This window comes from Debaryomyces fabryi (assembly GCF_001447935.2).
Source record: "Debaryomyces fabryi strain CBS 789 chromosome Unknown contig00048, whole genome shotgun sequence".
Classification (NCBI taxonomy): Eukaryota; Fungi; Ascomycota; class Pichiomycetes; order Serinales; family Debaryomycetaceae; genus Debaryomyces; species Debaryomyces fabryi.
In genome coordinates this window covers 15,820-34,320 of record NW_015385474.1, presented here as the reverse complement: position 1 = coordinate 34,320, position 18,501 = coordinate 15,820, and the positions used below count along the sequence as shown (strand labels likewise).

The 18,501-nt window shown below is 37.3% G+C and overlaps 10 protein-coding genes across 10 annotated transcripts; 8 read left to right on the top strand and 2 right to left on the bottom strand.

Moving 5' to 3' along the window:
- Positions 1-66: 66 nt before the first annotated feature.
- Positions 67-1,245, bottom strand: TOM40 (Tom40p; the record flags this gene model as incomplete). Its single annotated transcript, XM_015611455.1, has 1 exon — positions 67-1,245. One exon carries the CDS (start codon positions 1,243-1,245, stop codon positions 67-69), a length of 1,179 nt encoding a protein of 392 aa, XP_015467718.1.
- A 600-nt stretch (positions 1,246-1,845) lies between these two features.
- PFK2 (6-phosphofructokinase subunit beta) lies at positions 1,846-4,686 on the top strand (the record flags this gene model as incomplete). Its single annotated transcript, XM_015611454.1, has 1 exon — positions 1,846-4,686. The coding sequence occupies one exon, from the start codon at positions 1,846-1,848 to the stop codon at positions 4,684-4,686; it is 2,841 nt and encodes a 946-aa protein (XP_015467717.1).
- A 176-nt stretch (positions 4,687-4,862) lies between these two features.
- On the top strand, positions 4,863-6,701 carry AC631_02623 (uncharacterized protein; the record flags this gene model as incomplete). Its single annotated transcript, XM_015611453.1, has 1 exon — positions 4,863-6,701. One exon carries the CDS (start codon positions 4,863-4,865, stop codon positions 6,699-6,701), a length of 1,839 nt encoding a protein of 612 aa, XP_015467716.1.
- Positions 6,702-7,086: 385 nt separating this feature from the next.
- On the top strand, positions 7,087-7,929 carry AC631_02622 (uncharacterized protein; the record flags this gene model as incomplete). Its single annotated transcript, XM_015611452.1, has 1 exon — positions 7,087-7,929. One exon carries the CDS (start codon positions 7,087-7,089, stop codon positions 7,927-7,929), a length of 843 nt encoding a protein of 280 aa, XP_015467715.1.
- A 300-nt stretch (positions 7,930-8,229) lies between these two features.
- On the top strand, positions 8,230-10,140 carry ARO10 (phenylpyruvate decarboxylase; the record flags this gene model as incomplete). The annotated part of the gene is made up of 1 exon (XM_015611451.1): positions 8,230-10,140. The coding sequence occupies one exon, from the start codon at positions 8,230-8,232 to the stop codon at positions 10,138-10,140; it is 1,911 nt and encodes a 636-aa protein (XP_015467714.1).
- Positions 10,141-10,514: 374 nt separating this feature from the next.
- On the top strand, positions 10,515-11,921 carry AC631_02620 (uncharacterized protein; the record flags this gene model as incomplete). The annotated part of the gene is made up of 1 exon (XM_015611450.1): positions 10,515-11,921. The coding sequence occupies one exon, from the start codon at positions 10,515-10,517 to the stop codon at positions 11,919-11,921; it is 1,407 nt and encodes a 468-aa protein (XP_015467713.1).
- A 74-nt stretch (positions 11,922-11,995) lies between these two features.
- AC631_02619 (uncharacterized protein) lies at positions 11,996-12,784 on the top strand (the record flags this gene model as incomplete). Its single annotated transcript, XM_015611449.1, has 1 exon — positions 11,996-12,784. The coding sequence occupies one exon, from the start codon at positions 11,996-11,998 to the stop codon at positions 12,782-12,784; it is 789 nt and encodes a 262-aa protein (XP_015467712.1).
- Positions 12,785-13,612: 828 nt separating this feature from the next.
- Positions 13,613-15,871, top strand: AC631_02618 (uncharacterized protein; the record flags this gene model as incomplete). The annotated part of the gene is made up of 1 exon (XM_015611448.1): positions 13,613-15,871. The coding sequence occupies one exon, from the start codon at positions 13,613-13,615 to the stop codon at positions 15,869-15,871; it is 2,259 nt and encodes a 752-aa protein (XP_015467711.1).
- Positions 15,872-16,097: 226 nt separating this feature from the next.
- On the top strand, positions 16,098-17,608 carry RVB2 (RuvB family ATP-dependent DNA helicase reptin; the record flags this gene model as incomplete). The annotated part of the gene is made up of 2 exons (XM_015611447.1): positions 16,098-16,100; positions 16,169-17,608. The coding sequence occupies 2 exons, from the start codon at positions 16,098-16,100 to the stop codon at positions 17,606-17,608; spliced, it is 1,443 nt and encodes a 480-aa protein (XP_015467710.1).
- Positions 17,609-17,867: 259 nt separating this feature from the next.
- On the bottom strand, positions 17,868-18,359 carry VMA11 (H(+)-transporting V0 sector ATPase subunit c'; the record flags this gene model as incomplete). Its single annotated transcript, XM_015611446.1, has 1 exon — positions 17,868-18,359. One exon carries the CDS (start codon positions 18,357-18,359, stop codon positions 17,868-17,870), a length of 492 nt encoding a protein of 163 aa, XP_015467709.1.
- Between the last annotated feature and the right edge of the window lie 142 nt (positions 18,360-18,501).

The window sequence follows — 18,501 nt, the reverse complement described above, 5'->3', positions numbered from 1 at the left end:
ACATACGAAACCACACATAGTTTAAAACGTTTTTTTATTGCATCTTCCTTTTATTTAGTCAGTAGATTATAATTGAGCAGCACCTGGGATTGGATTACCGTTAGCATCAATTAAACCTTGTTGCATCATCATTAATTGTTCATTACCAGCAGATTCAAATTGTAAACCTAAACCTAATTTGGAAGCATTCTTGGAATGATCAATTTCACCGGAGAATAAGATAGAAACAGTTGGCAAGACTCTCTTTTCCATGAAGACACCAACCTTACCAGTGGAGTCTAATTGACCTCTGAAAACAGATTGACGATATTCGTACTTAGCACCCATAGTGGTTTGACCTTCAACAACTGGTTCGAAACCAATTGGAGTTCCCATCAAACTGTCAGTGACTGGTCTCATAGTAGCGGCAATTTGTGTTTCTAAACCAGCTTCGACCTTGTCGGTAACTCTTCTCCAGAAAGAAGCAATCAAGGCACCTTGGGCTTGTAATTGAGCAGAAGCAATCCAGTTACCAGCGTTGTAACGAGCAACATAAGAAACAGCACTATCTGGTGGAACAGAGCCAGCTTGCTTGGAGTACATAGCTTCCAAACCAATGGCAAACTTAGAGGTCAAAGATTGTAATAAAGAACCGACTGCAACCCCACTGAAACCGCCGTTCAAGAACGATGGGTTCAAGGTCTTCAAGTTAATGGAAAAATCAGAGGCTTGGTAGTCTTGTTCTAATTGACACATAGATGGTTGACCGTTGGCTAATTGCAAGGTGACCTTAGAAATATTATGCTTGTCCCATCCGTAGTTGATTCTACCACTGAACGAAAGATCATTGTCAATATTACCTTGCACAAAGTAGTCATCAGCAGCATACAACGCAGAAAATGCATATGGTGGCAACACGTTCGAACCGATCGATAAGGTGTGCGATGTTTGGAATGCTGGTGCCATGGAGAACGCCTTGTTCAAATCAGCTCTCAACCCGGTGAAAAAGTATTGTGTCAAGAAAACATCACGACTGACCTCTTTGTTCAAGTTTTCAATAGTACCAGGGTTGGTCAATCCTAATGACTTACGGTGTTCACCAATAGTGATGTAAACATCGTTCAAATAAGAAAAAACTGGGTTCGACGACCAAAATCCATTTGATTTAGGTGCTTGAGGAGTCACACCTGGTAACGTTGGTATGTTTAATCTGGATAAGTCTCCTAATGGGACTGGTGTGGAAGAAGGTCCTTGTTGTTGTGACATTCTATTAATTAATTATACTGATATATTACTATTAGTATTAAAAGCTTGTATTTCAAACTAGCTTCTTTACAAATCGTCGAGCAGCAAATCCGGTTCATTTTTTGAAAAATTTACAATTAATACCCAGTATCACGTTAACTACTATACTAAGTATGTAAATACATACTTAAGACCGCTGCTCTCTCAGTATATATGAGTATGGTCTATTAATCCTGTATATAATCTGACGAACAGAGCGACCTAGCGATCATTATGGTCCAAAAAGTCCGAAAAGGACCACCAAAAGACAAATTGACGGAATGAAGGAGCACGAAGAACACAAATTATATGGGGCCAACGGGGTCGTATGGAGACGTGGTGGAGGAGTAGGAACACGTAAAAAAGTAGAATACAGCAGCTGTAGAGAGCCAAACTACGGCCAAATCGCACGTCTGCCGTCCGAGGCCGAAGGTCACGTGATGATATGACGTTTAACAAGAATTTACAGTTGGAAGACCATGATGATGTTGTGGTATAAAGGAGCTGGTGAAGAGTACCAATTCTATCAACAGCGGCAATTCTCAGGGCAGATAGACACTCAGCAATAGAAAGACATACAATATGACTGTTCCAGTGGTTAATGGTAGCTCTTGTCTATCATTGTACGGACAGAATAAGGACTTATTATTACAGGCAATTAATTTTTACACCAATGTGGTTGGGTTCACGAAGGAGTCAGACGAGTCGGGAACGGTGTATTTGGGTTCCGACGAGTCGAAGGTTATTATCAAGTTGGAGGTATCGGACAAGGCACCTTCTGGGAGTGAGGTCAAACAGATTACCGAGCGCTTGGTATCCCTGTTAGGTGTGAATGACTGGAGATCAATTGAGTCGTGCATCACTTTGATGGTGAAGGATTTGAACCAGTTGGTAGTTTTATTGGAAGACAGCAATTATCCGGTGCAAATATCACCGAACGAATTGTACCCGGATGAAGTGTACACCGTTGATCCACTTGGGAACGTAGTTGGGTTTACTGTGTGTTTCAATCCGTTAACGGTAAACCCACCTGTGAAGAAGTTGGGTCCATGGAAACCAGAACAAGATTCCATGTCTGCTTCGACTTCTGAATTCTCCAAAATTGGTGATAATGGCGGTACATCCAAGAAAAGAAGAAACATTGCTGTGATGACCTCTGGTGGTGATTCACCAGGTATGAATGCGGTAGTTTTTGCCGTCGTTAGGGCTGCGATTTTTAGAGGATCAAAGGCATTCTGTGTAATGGAAGGTTATGAAGGTTTGATCAGGGGTTCGGACTACATCAAAGAAATGAACTGGCAAGATGTTAGAAGTTATCTTTCAGAAGGTGGTACCAATATTGGTACCGCTAGATGCATGGCATTCAAAGAAAGAAAGGGTAGATTAACTGCCTGTAAGAATCTTATTGAAAGTGGAATTGACGCCTTGATTGTATGTGGTGGTGACGGTTCTTTAACCGGTGCTGATTTATTTAGAAAAGAATGGCCGTCATTAATTAAAGAATTGAAGGATACTAATGCTATAAACGAAGAAAAATACGAAACATATAAGCATCTTAATATTTGTGGTGTCGTTGGTTCTATTGATAATGATATGGCCACAACTGATGCTACTGTTGGTGCGTATTCGTCATTAGCTAGAATATGTCAAGCCATTGATTACATTGATGCAACCGCAAACTCTCATTCCAGAGCTTTCGTTGTCGAGGTCATGGGTAGACACTGTGGTTGGTTAGCTTTAATGGCAGGTATAGCCACAAGTGCCGATTATATCTTAATTCCAGAGAAACCTGCATCTTCGAAGGACTGGCAAAAACAAATGTGTGAAATTGTTCAAAAGCATAGAGCCAAGGGTAAAAGAAAGACAATAGTTATTGTTGCTGAAGGTGCTATCACTTTAGACTTAAAGCCTATTTCATCAAAAGATGTGAAAGATATCCTTGTAAACAAATTAGGTTTGGATACAAGGGTAACTGTTTTGGGTCATGTTCAGAGGGGTGGTACTGCTGTTGCATATGATCGTATTTTAGGTACCTTACAAGGTGTTGAGGCAGTTAAAGCTGTTCTTGACTGTACACCAGAAACACCATCTCCTTTGATCGCCATCACAGAGAATAAGGTTGTAAGAAAATCCTTAGTAGAAGCGGTGGAAATTACGCAATCCGTCGCTACTGCTATTGAAGAACGTAATTTCGAGAAGGCCATGTCATTAAGAGAAACAGAATTTGTCGAACATTTAAATAATTTTATCTCCATGAATAGTGCAAACCACAATGAACCAACCTTACCTGTTGAGAAAAGAAAGAAGATTGCTATAATAAATATAGGTGCACCTGCTGGTGGGATGAATAGTGCAGTATATTCCATGGCCACTTACTGTATGTCAAAAGGACACACACCATATGCCATTTACAATGGGTTCACAGGTTTGTCGAGACATGAATCTGTGAGACTGATGGACTGGTTAGACATTGAAGGGTGGACATCAATTGGTGGGTCGGAAATTGGTACTAATAGAGCAACCCCAGACGAGACTGACATAGGAATGATAGCATATTATTTTGAAAAATATCAATTTGACGGATTAATACTCGTTGGGGGTTTTGAAGCCTTTGTTTCGTTGGACCAATTAGAAAAAGCAAGATCTATGTATCCCGCATTTAGAATACCAATGGTTTTGATTCCTGCTACTATTTCAAACAATGTTCCAGGAACAGAATATTCATTAGGTTCAGATACTTGCTTGAATGTCTTAATGGAATATTGTGATGTTGTTAAGCTTTCGGCTTCCGCTACAAGAGGACGTGTATTTATTATTGAAGTTCAAGGTGGTAACTCTGGTTATATCGCAACATTTGCTTCCTTGGTTTCGGGTGCACAAGCTTCGTATGTACCAGAAGAAGGTATTGCATTAGGACAATTGGAAATGGACATCAGCTCTTTGAAGGAGGCATTCTCTATTGAAAGAGGTATCTCCAAGGCAGGTAAGTTAATCTTGAAGAGTACGAATGCCTCCAAGGTATTGACTACTGAAGTTCTCGCGGATGTCGTTAACCAAGAAGCTAATGGAGAATTTGATGCTAAGACAGCTATCCCAGGTCATGTTCAACAAGGTGGCTTACCTTCGCCAATTGACAGAACTAGAGGTGCTAGATTTTCCATTAAAGCAGTTCAATATATCGAAGAGACTTTTGATGATATCCACCCATATAGATATGAAATGAACTTCCCAACAGATGATAAAAAGGTGCAAGCTACCGCAGCGGTGTTAGGAGTTGAATCTTCTCATTTGAAATTTAGATCCATTAGAAAGCTTTATGATTTTGAGACAGAACTTACTAAGAGGATGCCTAAGAAAATTTCTTGGAATGAAGTAAGAGATATCGCTGATCAATTAGTCGGCAGAACTCGCCTTCAAAAATAATCTTATTCCGTCAATTCATCTGCGATTTTTGCTGGAATTTATTCATATCACATTTTCAACAGAAATTTACGAGAATGCGACCATCTTGTTTGCGGCAATTTGGTTCCAAGAGTACAAATTTATTTTACTTTCTATTCTATATTTATATATTTAATTGCTATTAGTTAAATAACAAGATGCAAAAGTCTAAGCTTATGAGAAATAGATCGAACAGTTATAATTATACCTCTCTGTCAGATTTTCAAATAGATCCTAAAACTCGGTCTCAAAGTCTTTCGTTACCGAATTCCAATGCATCTAGCATTCGAAATAATTCAGGTGGTGAGAAACCAAAAGTAGAGGACAATGTTACGAATAACAAAAAGTCTAAGAATCCCATAATTAAGGTTATTCATTCATTCAAAAGATCTGCAGATATTGATCTTGAGACTGGCGAGACAAAATTAAAGTCCGAGCTAAATGGATTTTCGTTGCAAATGATAGCAATTGGAGGGTCAATTGGTACAGGTTTACTATTAGGTAGCGGAAAATCCTTAAGTGAAGGTGGAGCGGTTCCATTGTTACTAGGATATTTGCTAGTAGCAACATTTATATACTGCATGTGTCAAGCTTTGGGTGAGCTCCTGGTGGCCATGCCAGTGACAGGATCTTTTACCAAGTATTCAGTTATGTTGATAGATAAGAGTTGGGGGTTTGCAATGGGTTGGAATTATTGTTTGCAATGGTTAATCTTATTACCTATGGAATTAGTTGCAGCTTCAATGACAGTTAAATTTTGGCCAGTTGTAGCAGATTACTTGCCTGACTATATGGTTATCACCATATTCTATGCGATTATTATTCTCATGAACTTACTTAGTGTAAAATACTATGGGTTGTTTGAAATTATCTTCTCATTATTGAAAGTTGTTGCTATTATAATATTTTTGATTATCGGAATATTTATAGATATTGGTGTTATAGGGAACGAGAGAATCGGATTTAAGTATTGGAAGGATCCAGGAATTTTCTCCGGAAATGGATTCAGTGGATTCATTGGGGTTATAGTTACAGCGGCATTTAGTTTCTCTGGAAGTGAATTAGTAGGTATTACAGCATCAGAAGCAAGAAATCCAGATAAGGAAGTTCCTAAGGCTATTAAACAAGTTTTCTGGAGAATATGTGGATTCTATTTGTTTTCATTATTTATAATAGGCTTATTAGTGCCATTTAATCATCCTAACCTAGTTGGAGACCATAAATCAGACGTCAATGCGTCCCCTTTTGTATTGGCTTTGACCAATACGAGGGATAATACATTTGCGAACATAATGAATGTTGTGATACTTATTTCAATACTATCGGTTGGAAATAGTTCTATCTATGCTTCTTCAAGAACTCTAATTGCACTCTCTGAAAACAAGCAAGCACCTAGTCTCTTAAACTATATAGATAAGAAGAAGCGGCCCTTGATTGCAATTGGAATATCCATTAGTTTTGGCTCGTTAGCCTATATATCGGTACTTTCTCCAACAGGTTCAGAGATTATGTTCCTTTGGCTTATGTCCATATCTGGGATATCAGTGTTGTGTACATATGGAACCATTACGTTTTGCCATATAAGGTTCAGAAAGGTATTGAAATTAAATAAAATTTCCTATAAAGAAGAATTACCCTTCTGTTCTCAAATAGGACTTACAGGATCTTGGTATGGATTGTTCATAAGTGTTGTGATAGCCATATCTCAAATATATATTGCCATCACACCGGTAAATGGACACTTTGCTATAACTGATTTCTTTCAAAAGGTATTAGGATTAATGGTTATATCAATATTCTACCTAGCTCATAAGATATATTTGTACACAAGATATGGAGAGTTTCAGCTTTTGGTTGATTTGAAGACCGTTGACATGAAGTTCGGACGGTTCGCCAATGACCAAATTAGACAAGAGTTTAAAACCAAATTTCAGCAGGAACGATTCATTATGAATCAAAAACCGTGGTATACTAAGATTTACAATGTTTGGTGTTGAAATTATGCATCTTTCAATGCAAAATAACTGATAAAGAACATCTTATGATCGCCAGAACTATTGGCTGCAAACATGCCTTTGGCTGAGAAAATTAACACATAAATACAAAATCACACGTATTTACATAAATTTACATAAAATTTTATACACGAAGCAGGATGGTTGAGATAAGAAGACTAATTATTTCGAAGAATTTTTTTAATAAATATTACTATATATTATTATCACTTTATACGTCTTATTTAAGAAACTGATACTTTCTAGAAAATGTTCACTAATGTTACACAAGACGTAGGCGCGATATGAAAAATACAAGCCAAAAATACTCTGGAAGACTTATTTTTGATAAACATGAACCATATAATAAATTTAATTAATAGTACGTATGCATAAGTACCCAGAACTTCAAAGAATATTATTCTCTGATATTAACTTTGTAGATTTGAAATTTGAAATCATCGAAGCCAAGGACAAACAAGAATTGAATGCTATAAAACAGAAAGTGGTCCATATAGATCAGGATGCATTAGGATTAGATAATACCTCGTACGAGAAACGAAGAATCAAGGACCAAGTTGCCAATTTGCATAAATTAGTTGACCTGAAATTGAACTCTGTGGATGTGAAAAGATTTACCTTCAGAAATGAACCCATCCCGAACCCATCCCCACAAATAGTACACAAACACCACCAACAGCCGAATTCTCAAATTGCTCAACCGAATAATACATTGGCTACACCATTAGTATCGGGTATTCAAGGAGTGAAATATACCGTCAATTCAACAAACAGCCATTTATTGATAGCCGATATCTCGAAATCAATAGTGATTACCGGATCGACTCCTTCGTCAATAAACATCCACAACGGGTCCCATTCCATTTTGCAATTGAATTGCAATGGGCCAATATTTTTACACGACTTACAGCATACGATTATAATCTTACAATGCCATCAATTGAGGTTACATAATATCGTTAACTCCACTATACTCGTAGACGTTTCTAACGATAAAATAATAATTGAAAATTGCTCTAACTTGAGTGTTGGAAATCATCCGAGTCTAGATCTGACTATGTGTCGTCCAATACAAGTCGACGATTTCAATCAACCTACAGCTCGTCAAAATAGCCACTATTCAAAAGTAGATACTCATGCCGATTTAACCTGGATACAAGGCGTGAATGATGGAGCCTTACAGCCACAAGTGATAAGGCTATTACCTTAGGTATCGTGATACTCAATGGATCCCCTCCATTGCCGAGATGTGATTGTAAGACATAGGTGTGACGATATGGTGTACAATGTGAGTGTTCCGCCGATAAGCGCATACAAGCGATATGAAGCGCGTCTAGCTCGGTGTTCGGACTGACAATGATTTTTTTTGTTAGGGCCCGCCGATAACCGCATAACCTTATAGTCTAAATAAAGAGGTATATAAACGGTGGTTGCAGCCGTCATGTTTGGATATTATTATTATATGTACACAATCATAAGTTTTTTATAAAATCAGAATACTTAATCAGCTATGGCCCCAGTTATTACTAGACTTCAGAGCTATTCCAGCATTGAGGAATATGATGAACAGATACCACTTGGAGAATATTTATTTTTAAGGGTATGTCAAATCAACCCTAGGTTAAAATCAGTCTTTGGTATTCCAGGAGACTTCAATTTGAATTTGTTGGAACACTTATATGCGGATTCGTTGTTGCGTGAAAAGGGCGTCAAATTCGTAGGACTTTGTAACGAGTTGAATGCTAGTTATACGGCTGACGGATACTCCAAAATCATTCAGGGATTGTCGGTATTGATCACGACCTTTGGCGTGGGTGAGTTATCAGCCCTCAATGGGATTGCAGGAGCATTTGCAGAATATGCACCAGTATTACACATTGTTGGTACTACTTCAACCAAACGTGCAGATTATGCAAAGACATGCGGAGCTCAGGGAGTTCAAAACTTCCACCACTTAGTACAGAATAAGAATTCCTTGATGGCCCCTAATCACGATGTTTACAAACCGCTTGTGGAGCCTTTTTCTGTTATACAAGAAAGTTTGACCATGGATGGGTTTGATAACGAGGAAAATCTTAAAAAAATAGACAGGGTTTTAATTAAAATCTGCCAGGAAAACAGACCCGGATACCTTTTTATTCCTTGTGATATTCCAGATATTACTGTCTCTAAAGCGAGATTGGAGGAGGCAATTATCACCCAAGAATTGGCTGAAGATGATATCGAATCGAAACAATTAGTCGAAAATATCACCGATAGGATTTTGGATAAGCTTTATCAGTCTTCTAAGCCATCCATTATTGGCGATGCACTTGTATCTAGATTTCACTACGATGAAGTATTCACCAAGTTTATTAGTAAGCTCCCATCAAACTTTGTTAAATTATTCACGACCAACATGGCTAGAAATATTGATGAAACATTACCTAATTTTGTGGGTACGTATTTCGGGAAGGTTTCGCCTACAACCGAATTACAAAAGAATCTTGAACAAGATACCGACTTGTTAATCGATTTTGGATATTTGAATGTTGAAACGAATACCGCTGGTTACACAAGAGATTACAGCAACATCAAAGATTATATTGAAATTCACCCTGACTACGTGTTCATGGATAATGAATATATTGCTGTGAAAGACACAGCAACAGACAGGCGTAGATTTTCAATGGGTGACTTGATCCAATCGTTAAATCAAAAACTTGATACTACCTGTTTCATTAACAACAACAAATTGATCAATAATATTTCATATAAATTCACCCCACGAAAGTGGCACACAGATGACGCTACTATTGACCAATGCGTTGTACCTCAATCTAAATTAATTGATTTCTTTAACGATTACTTGCAACCAAATGATATCTTGATGGTTGAGACTTGCACATTTTTATTCGCAGTACCAGATTTAAAATTCCCTCCAGGTGTGACATTTTTATCGCAGTCCTTCTATGGCTCGATTGGATACGCAATACCAGCGACATTGGGAGTTTCTCTAGCAGAAAAGGACTTGGGAACAAACAGAAGAATTATCCTTGTGCAAGGTGATGGTTCCGCTCAAATGACAGTCCAAGAATTGTCTACATTCTTGAGACACGATTTAATTAATCCAAAGATATTTTTGATTAACAACGAAGGGTACACTGTTGAAAGAATCATTAAAGGACCAACCAGATCTTATAATGATATTCAAGCATCCTGGAAATGGACTGAATTGCTCAAGATCTTTGGAGATGAACATGGAGCAAGACATGTAGCTGCGACGTTGAAAAATGCGGCCGAGCTCGAAAATTTCAGGTCCCTTCCAAATAATGATAAAATCGAGCTTATCGAGCTTATTATGGGTAAAATGGATGCTCCAGAAAGATTTTCCTATATATCAGGAAATAAGCCTCCTGTTGCATCGGTTCCTCTTCAGTGAATGGTGTCTTGAATGTTATTTTGTACTATAGTAAGCTACATATAATAAATAATGTCATAAGTTAATTAAGCATGTAACAATTCCGATGATTAGGATAGGCAAGCCGATAAGTTGATATTTTCGGCTCGCTAGGACCCACTGGGAAGTGTCTAATACACAAATTGTTATAAACTCATTTGTAAATTTGCGGAGTCTTCATCGGCTCTGTATTCCGAACTCTTATAGATATATCGGTTTATTAAGATTCTGCGGATCTTGAGGCGTACCCCACAAAAATATAAGTTACGGAATCACTGTCCATTATGTATATAATATAGATATTTGGCTCTTCATATCAGAATGGATTTTCTTATTTATATTACACACAGCCAATTATGGCCTCAATGGATGTTAACATAACCCGCTCTTCAGATGTTTATGACTTTAGTGATTCAAAGTATCTTTTCAAGCCATACAATAAACCAATTTCAGAGTTGATAAGAGATTATTTGCCTTTACTGGATGAACATCTTCATCAATGTATATCAATTCCAGGAACTGAAGAACCTGGGTACAGTGGTGTATATAGAAACAAGATATTTTCCAACGGATTGAAGAAAACACTCACTCCATATTTAACAACTTACCATGAGTTTTTCAAGAATGCAGTTGATTTGTTTAAAGATAAGCCATGTTTAGCAGGTAGAAAATACGATTATGTTGCTAAAAATAGTGCAAACGAGTATAGCTCGAAATCATTCAAGGAAATAGACGAAATGAAGTCTACATATGGCTCAGGTATTTTATACTTGTTACAAAAAAATCCATACAAGAATAATGAAAAATTTGAAAGTCACAGAAAAATCGATAATCACATAAGAGATTACGAAACTTATGATACTTCTAATCATTCTTTCGTCGCTTGTATATATTCCGCTAACAGACCAGAGTGGTTATTGAGCGATCTTATGTGCTCTTCATATTCGATTACCAATACTGCTTTATATGACACTTTAGGTCCAGACACATCAGAGTATATTTTGCATAATACTCAGTCTCCAGTTATTATTACAAGCAAAAATCATATTGCCTCTATCGTTCAATTGAAGAAAAATGCCCCCAAGGAATTGGAACATGTTATTCAAATTATTTGTTTAGATCCATTGGATTTGAAGAATGAAACTCCGCTAAGCTCTGAGGATCAGAGTTTAGTTCGCTTGTGTAAAGAGTTTAATATAGAATTATGTGATTTGAATTATACTATCAACTTAGGTGCGTCATTTCCAACTCCGGAATTACCACCAACCCCAAATAGTCTATTCACAATTAGCTTTACTTCAGGAACAACTGGGTCTAAACCAAAAGGTGTTTTACTTACTCATAGTATTGCAGCGGCTGCCATAACTTCAAATTTTATAACCCTCCCAAAGATTAAAGACATAAAAACTTTTGCATTTTTGCCTTTAGCTCATATTTTTGAGAGGTTGAATTGTGCTTATGGTGTTTCACAAGGTGCATGTATGGGGTTTCCACAGATCTGTGGTACACCATTAACCTTGATAGAAGATTTAAAGATTTTCAAGCCTCACAGTATGAGTAATGTTCCAAGAATTTTTACAAAGTATGAAGCTGCTATCAAAGCTCAAACTATAGATCACCCTACCTCGTCTGTTACAAGAGCAGTATATAGAAAAGTTTTGAATAAGAAGATGAAGTGGCAAGAAGCTCATGATGGAGCAGATGGTCGTCATCCACTCTATGACAGCTTATTTCTTGACAATATTCGTAAGGAGTTGAAATGAAGTATGTCATTACTGGCTCAGCACCTATTGCACCTTCCACTGTTAAGTTTTTGAAAGCATCGCTCAACGTTGCTATGCTTCAAGGTTACGGAATCACTGAGACATTTGGTGGTATTGCTTACAGCTTTCCCTTTGAGGCAGAACCAGGTACTTGTGGATCTATTACTGTAACAACAGAAATGAAGTTACGGGAACTTCCGGATATGGGTTATAGATTAGATGATCCAGAGGGTCCTCGAGGTGAATTATTATTAAGAGGACCACAAATTTTCAAGAAATACTACAAAAATGAAGAAGAAACTGTTAACTCTATCGATAGGAATGGCTGGTATGCCACCGGGGATATTGCTAGACTATCAAAAGACCATGGTAGAATCTTTATTGATAGAGTTAAAAACTTCTTCAAATTGTCGCAAGGTGAATACGTCACACCGGAGAAAATTGAAAACAAATATCTTTCTTCGTCCTCTGTTCTTAACCAATTATACGTTCATGGTGATCCATCAAGAAACTTCTTGGTTGGAGTTGTGGGCATTGACCGTGTGGGTGCAGTTCAATTTCTAGTGGAGAAGTGTGACGTTAGAAGAGGCTTATTAAGTTCGCCTGAACTGATTTTAAAAGAGCTTAATAGAAAAGAAAATAGAACAATATTGTTGAACTTCATGAATGCGAATTGCAGAGAACAATTGCAGGGGTTCGAAAGACTTCACAACATTTATATTGAATTTGAGCCTTTAAGATTGGATAGAAATGTCGTGACCGCAACTCAGAAACTTAAAAGACCTGTAGCTTTTAAGTTTTTCTCAAAGAATATCGAAGCTATGTATAGCGAAGGATCTTTAGTTAAACCCATTAAGCTATGATTACTTAGGACTATATATTATAATGCTGACGATCTTATTTACTCCAGCTTGTTTTGCGAACATAATCTCTATCTGAAATGACTGCAAATACTATTGCAAGTAATTCAAATCTACCATTCAAAAGACTGACTTCAATGTGAATCCCATTTCGCAGCACATAGCTCAAAAGGTGGAACCGTTCGGCATTAAAAAAATGCCGAACGGTTCCACATTTCCCAATACGTAGGTTTCGAAGCGTACTAATCATCTGGTAATCAACGCTACTTGACGAGTCAAGACCACCAAATTACCCCCCGAAATGAAGAAAATAGAATTATACTACTTTATCTTTATCGAGGCGTTAAAAATATTATACCATTCGAAAAGTATCTTTATATTCAAGCACTCATTATACTAACATTCTACAGTACCTCAAAGTACCAAACTACATTTACCGTTCTACCGATCTCAGTTGTTCTTCGTTTCTTTTTGGGCAACGTTTTCTGCATTAGTAGCTTTTGACCGAAGCCTTCCTCCTCGATACACCGGATGCATGGAACTGGACCACAAAATTTAGTGCTGCGAGATCGTCTTTATTTACAAAGATTCTTTCTGATATTACGACGAGCTCCTATTGGTCGCACAAATATACAAGAATCGTGATGAACCATCTCTTTTGTTCATTAATGTAACCCCATTTCGGCATCAATCTCACCTCAATTAATTTGAAATAACCGAAAGTTAGTCGCACTTCCCCACAATCACACATCTAACTATAAATACTGCCAAATCTCTCAATTTGAATGAAAGACAATCAAATACTCCTAGAACTACAAATATAATAACAATATGACTTTTGAAGATGTTTTCGACAACGGTGATTCACCATATGTTTTTAAACCTAGCAATATCCCGGTTTCGCAATTGATCAGAGATCATCTACCATTGCCTGAAAAACTATTCAAGGATTCGGTACCATTGCCAGGAACCGAAAAGGAAGGATATAGTGCCATCTTTAGAAACAAAGCATTTCCAGCACATTTGAAGGAAGCACTCATACCGGATTTGGATACATACTACAAACTTTTCAAGAATGCAGTTCAGTCATTCGGTGATAAAGAGTGTTTGGCATACCGAGAATATGATTACGTGAACAAGAAAAGTGCTGATGGTTACAGTTGTTTATCGTACCGTGAAGTAGATGACATGAAGCAGAAGTATGGATCGGGGTTCCTTTACTTGTTGCAAAACAATCCATACAAAAATATTGAAAAATTCGTAAGTCACCAGAAAATCGACAACCATGTCAGGGATTACAATAATTATGACATTTCTGATATATCTTTCGTTGCTACTCTCTACTCGGCTAACAGGATGGAATGGGTCTTGAGTGATCTTATGTGTACGGCGTATTCGATCACTAATACTGCTTTGTACGATACGTTGGGGGCTGACACTTCTGAGTATATTTTACATACAACTCAGTCTCCCGTCGTCATTACATCCAGAGAGCACGTCCTGGACATTATAAAGTTGAAAGAAAAATACCCTGAAAAGTTAGAACATGTTATTTCTATCGTTTGTTTGGATCCATTGGACATGAAAAACGAGACAGTTTTGGGTTCTGAAGACCGTGCTTTGGTTGCAGCGGCCAAATCTCACAGAATTGCTTTGGTCGATATCAATCAAGTTATCAAAGTGGGTGAAATATTTCCAACCCCTGAATTACCACCAAACCCTGAAACTTTATACACTATCAGTTTTACTTCTGGTACTACTGGCGCAAACCCAAAGGGTGTTTTGCTTTCCCAAAAAATTTGTACAGCAGGTGTTACATTTGTTCTTACTCAACTTCCACGTATCTCTAATGCAAGATCATTCTCATTTTTGCCGCTAGCCCATATTTTTGAGAGACAAGTTTGTGCTTTTAGTTTATCATGTGGTAATTGCGTAGGGTTTCCTCAATTAGGTGGAACACCTTTAAGTTTAATAGAAGACTTGAAGCTCTTTAAACCAAACTACATGTGTAATGTTCCTAGAGTGTTTACCAAATACGAGGCTGCGATTAAGAATTCCACCATCGACAATCCAAATTCAGCATTCAAAAGAGCGGTTTTTGATAAGGTTATCAATTCAAAAATCGAAGCCCAAGAGAAATATGATGGGGCAGATGGTTCTCATGCCGTATACGACCGTTTGTTTTTGAGTGCTATACGTAAAGCTTTCGGGTTTGACAATATGCAATTCGTCGTTACTGGCTCAGCACCAATTTCTCCTTCCACAGTTAAGTTCTTGAAGGCTTCACTTTGTATCGGTATGCCACAAGGTTATGGTTCCACTGAATCATTTGCAGGGTTTGCCATTGGTATTCCTCATGAAGCTAACCCTGGTTCGTGTGGTTCCGTTGGTGTTACTACGGAAATGAAATTGAGAGAACTTCCATCAATGGGATACAAATTGGATGATCCGGAAGGTCCTAGAGGTGAATTATTGTTAAGAGGACCACAAATTTTCAAGCAGTATTTCCACAATGAAGAAGAAACCAAAAAGTCGTTTGACGATGAGGGCTGGTTCCACACTGGTGATGTAGCCAGAATCTCAAAAGAAAAAGGTAGATTATTTATTATCGACAGAGTAAAGAATTTCTTCAAATTGTCACAAGGTGAATACGTTACCCCCGAAAAGGTTGAAAACAAATATCTTTCGTCATCATCCATTCTCAACCAGTTATACGCACATGGTGACTCTTTGAGGCACTTCTTGGTAGGAATTGTTGGTATCGATCCTGAAGGTGCTGTCAGCTTTTTAGTTGATAAATGTAAAGTATCAAGAAGCAAATTGTCTTCTCAAGAGCAGATTTTAACTGAAATTAATAAGAAGGAAAACAGAGAAATATTGGTGTCTTATCTTAACTCAAGAGTTGGTAACCAATTATCAGGATTTGAAAAACTTCACAACGTCTACGTTGAATTTGAGCCATTGAGATTAGATAGAGACGTTGTTACGGCAACTCAAAAGCTTAAGAGACCTGTTGCTGTAAAGTTTTTCAAGTCCCAAATTGATGCAATGTATGACGAGGGATCATTAGTTAAAGGTCCTAAGTTGTGATTCTTAGAATTATTTATATTTGTGTAGACTTTATAAACCGTAATATATATAATGCTCATCAATATGCTTAGTAGACTATAATAAGAGGAATGTCGCATTCTGAATTATTTTGAAATGTCTCGCGACATTGACGAAGACTTACGATTTCAAGTAACCATGAAAAGTTAATAGGTATAACCAATCCATCGAACTTTGAAATAGATATAAAGAAACAGCAGAGGTCGTTATGGTATGTGTGATTTCTTTTTTGTCTACCACTTAATATTATTGATAGCTCTCGTACTAACTCGTTTATAGTCAGCAAATACAATTTCAACGAAAGTTCAAAGTAAGGACTTAAATGGTTTGTCATTAATCGCAGCCCATTCACACATTTCAGGGTTAGGTTTAGATGACAACTTGCAACCAAAGGAATCAGGACAAGGTATGGTTGGTCAATTAAAGGCTAGAAAGGCTGCTGGTGTGATTTTAAAGATGATTCAGGCCGGTAAAATTGCTGGACGTGCAGTTTTAGTAGCAGGTCCTCCATCTACCGGTAAAACTGCTATTGCTATGGGATTATCGCAAAACTTAGGGTCAGAAGTCCCATTCACCGCCATTGCTGGTTCTGAAATCTTTTCATTAGAATTATCTAAAACAGAGTCTTTAACACAAGCTTTCCGTAAATCCATTGGTATTAAAATTAAAGAAGAAACCGAGATGATCGAGGGTGAAGTTGTTGAGATTCAAATCGACAGATCAATTACTGGTGGTCATAAACAAGGTAAATTAACTATAAAAACTACCGATATGGAAACTATCTACGAGTTAGGAAATAAGATGATAGAAGGTTTAACTAAGGAAAAGGTTTTAGCTGGTGATGTTATATCCATCGACAAAGCATCTGGTAAGATTACTAAATTGGGTAAATCATTCACTCGTGCAAGAGATTATGATGCAATGGGACCTGAAACAAAGTTTGTTCAATGTCCAGAAGGAGAATTACAAAAAAGAAAGGAAGTCGTTCACACGGTTTCTTTGCATGAGATTGATGTGATAAATTCTAGACAACAAGGCTTTTTGGCTTTGTTTTCCGGGGATACAGGTGAAATTAGATCAGAAGTTCGTGATCAAATTAACACTAAGGTTGCAGAATGGAAAGAAGAAGGCAAAGCCGAAATAGTACCAGGTGTTTTGTTTATCGATGAAGTTCACATGTTGGACATCGAATGCTTCTCATTCATAAATAGAGCATTAGAGGATGATTTTGCTCCTATTGTGATTATGGCTACTAACAGAGGTATCTCAAAGACCCGTGGTACCAACTACAAATCTCCTCATGGTTTACCTATGGATCTCTTAGATAGATCTATTATTATTCATACTGCTCCATATAATGCTGATGAAATCAGAACTATTTTGTTGATTAGAGCAACCGAAGAAGAAGTCGAATTAACTGGTGATGCATTGGCTTTATTAACTAAGATTGGACAAGAAACTAGTTTAAGATATGCTTCTAACTTAATATCAGTATCGCAACAAATTGCTTTGAAGAGAAGAAGCAATTCTGTCGATTTACCTGATATTAAGAGAAGTTACATGCTATTTTTAGACTCTGATAGATCTGTTCAATATTTAGAAGAGTTCTCTACACAGTTTATTGACGACAGCGGTAACGTTACATTTGGAACAAACGATGCATCTGTTACACAAGCTAAAGGTGCCGCCAATGCTGAAGATAAAATGGAAACTGATTAGTTAATCCATTGTGTTTCTACGATAGATTGTTTGTACTAATTAAAGAAATTTTCGTTCAACTTATATGTAATTTAAAGTCATTTAATATGATATTATAAATAAAAGCAAATATGAAAACCGCTTTGGCGACGACCATGTAAGCAATAGATTTTATGTATGGTGGCTCAATATCCATGAGAAATAAACAAATCAAAAATTGATCTAACGCAAATGAAATACAATTCTAACAAACATAATTGTTGTGTGTAAGCTATTCGGATTAACCACTACCCTTGGTGTTCAAAATTAAGGCAATAATCATACCATATAACCCCAAAACTTCAGCAAAAATTAAAATCAAGACTATACCGACGAAGAGTCTTGGCTGATGCATAAATTGTCTAACCCCTTCATCACCTACAATTCCAATGGAATAACCTGATGCTAAACATGCAAATCCTACGGACAATCCGCACGCCAAATGCATAAATCCATTAAAAAGCGAATATGTCTTTGTTGGTGCCAATCCACCTGCTATCAAAACAGACACAACCAATCCATACACAGACAAAATACCCGACATAACAACTGGAATTAACGATTTCATAATTAATTCTGGCTTAAATGTACCAATACCTGAAATACCAATACCTGACTTGGCGGTACCAATAGCTGCTCCAGCGCAAGATAATATCATGGCAGCAGCACATCCAGCAAATCCAAGAAATGGAGCAAATGCTGGTGCATATTCGTCACCTAAAATACCCGACATTATGTTTTTATTGATGTCAATTAGGTTGATATTTCTTAACAAGCTGTCTATATACTATGAGCTAAGTTGAAGTTAACGAAAAGTCGAAATCCCCTAAAATTTCGCGCGACATAAATTTAGTAAATCGCGACATTTTTCATCC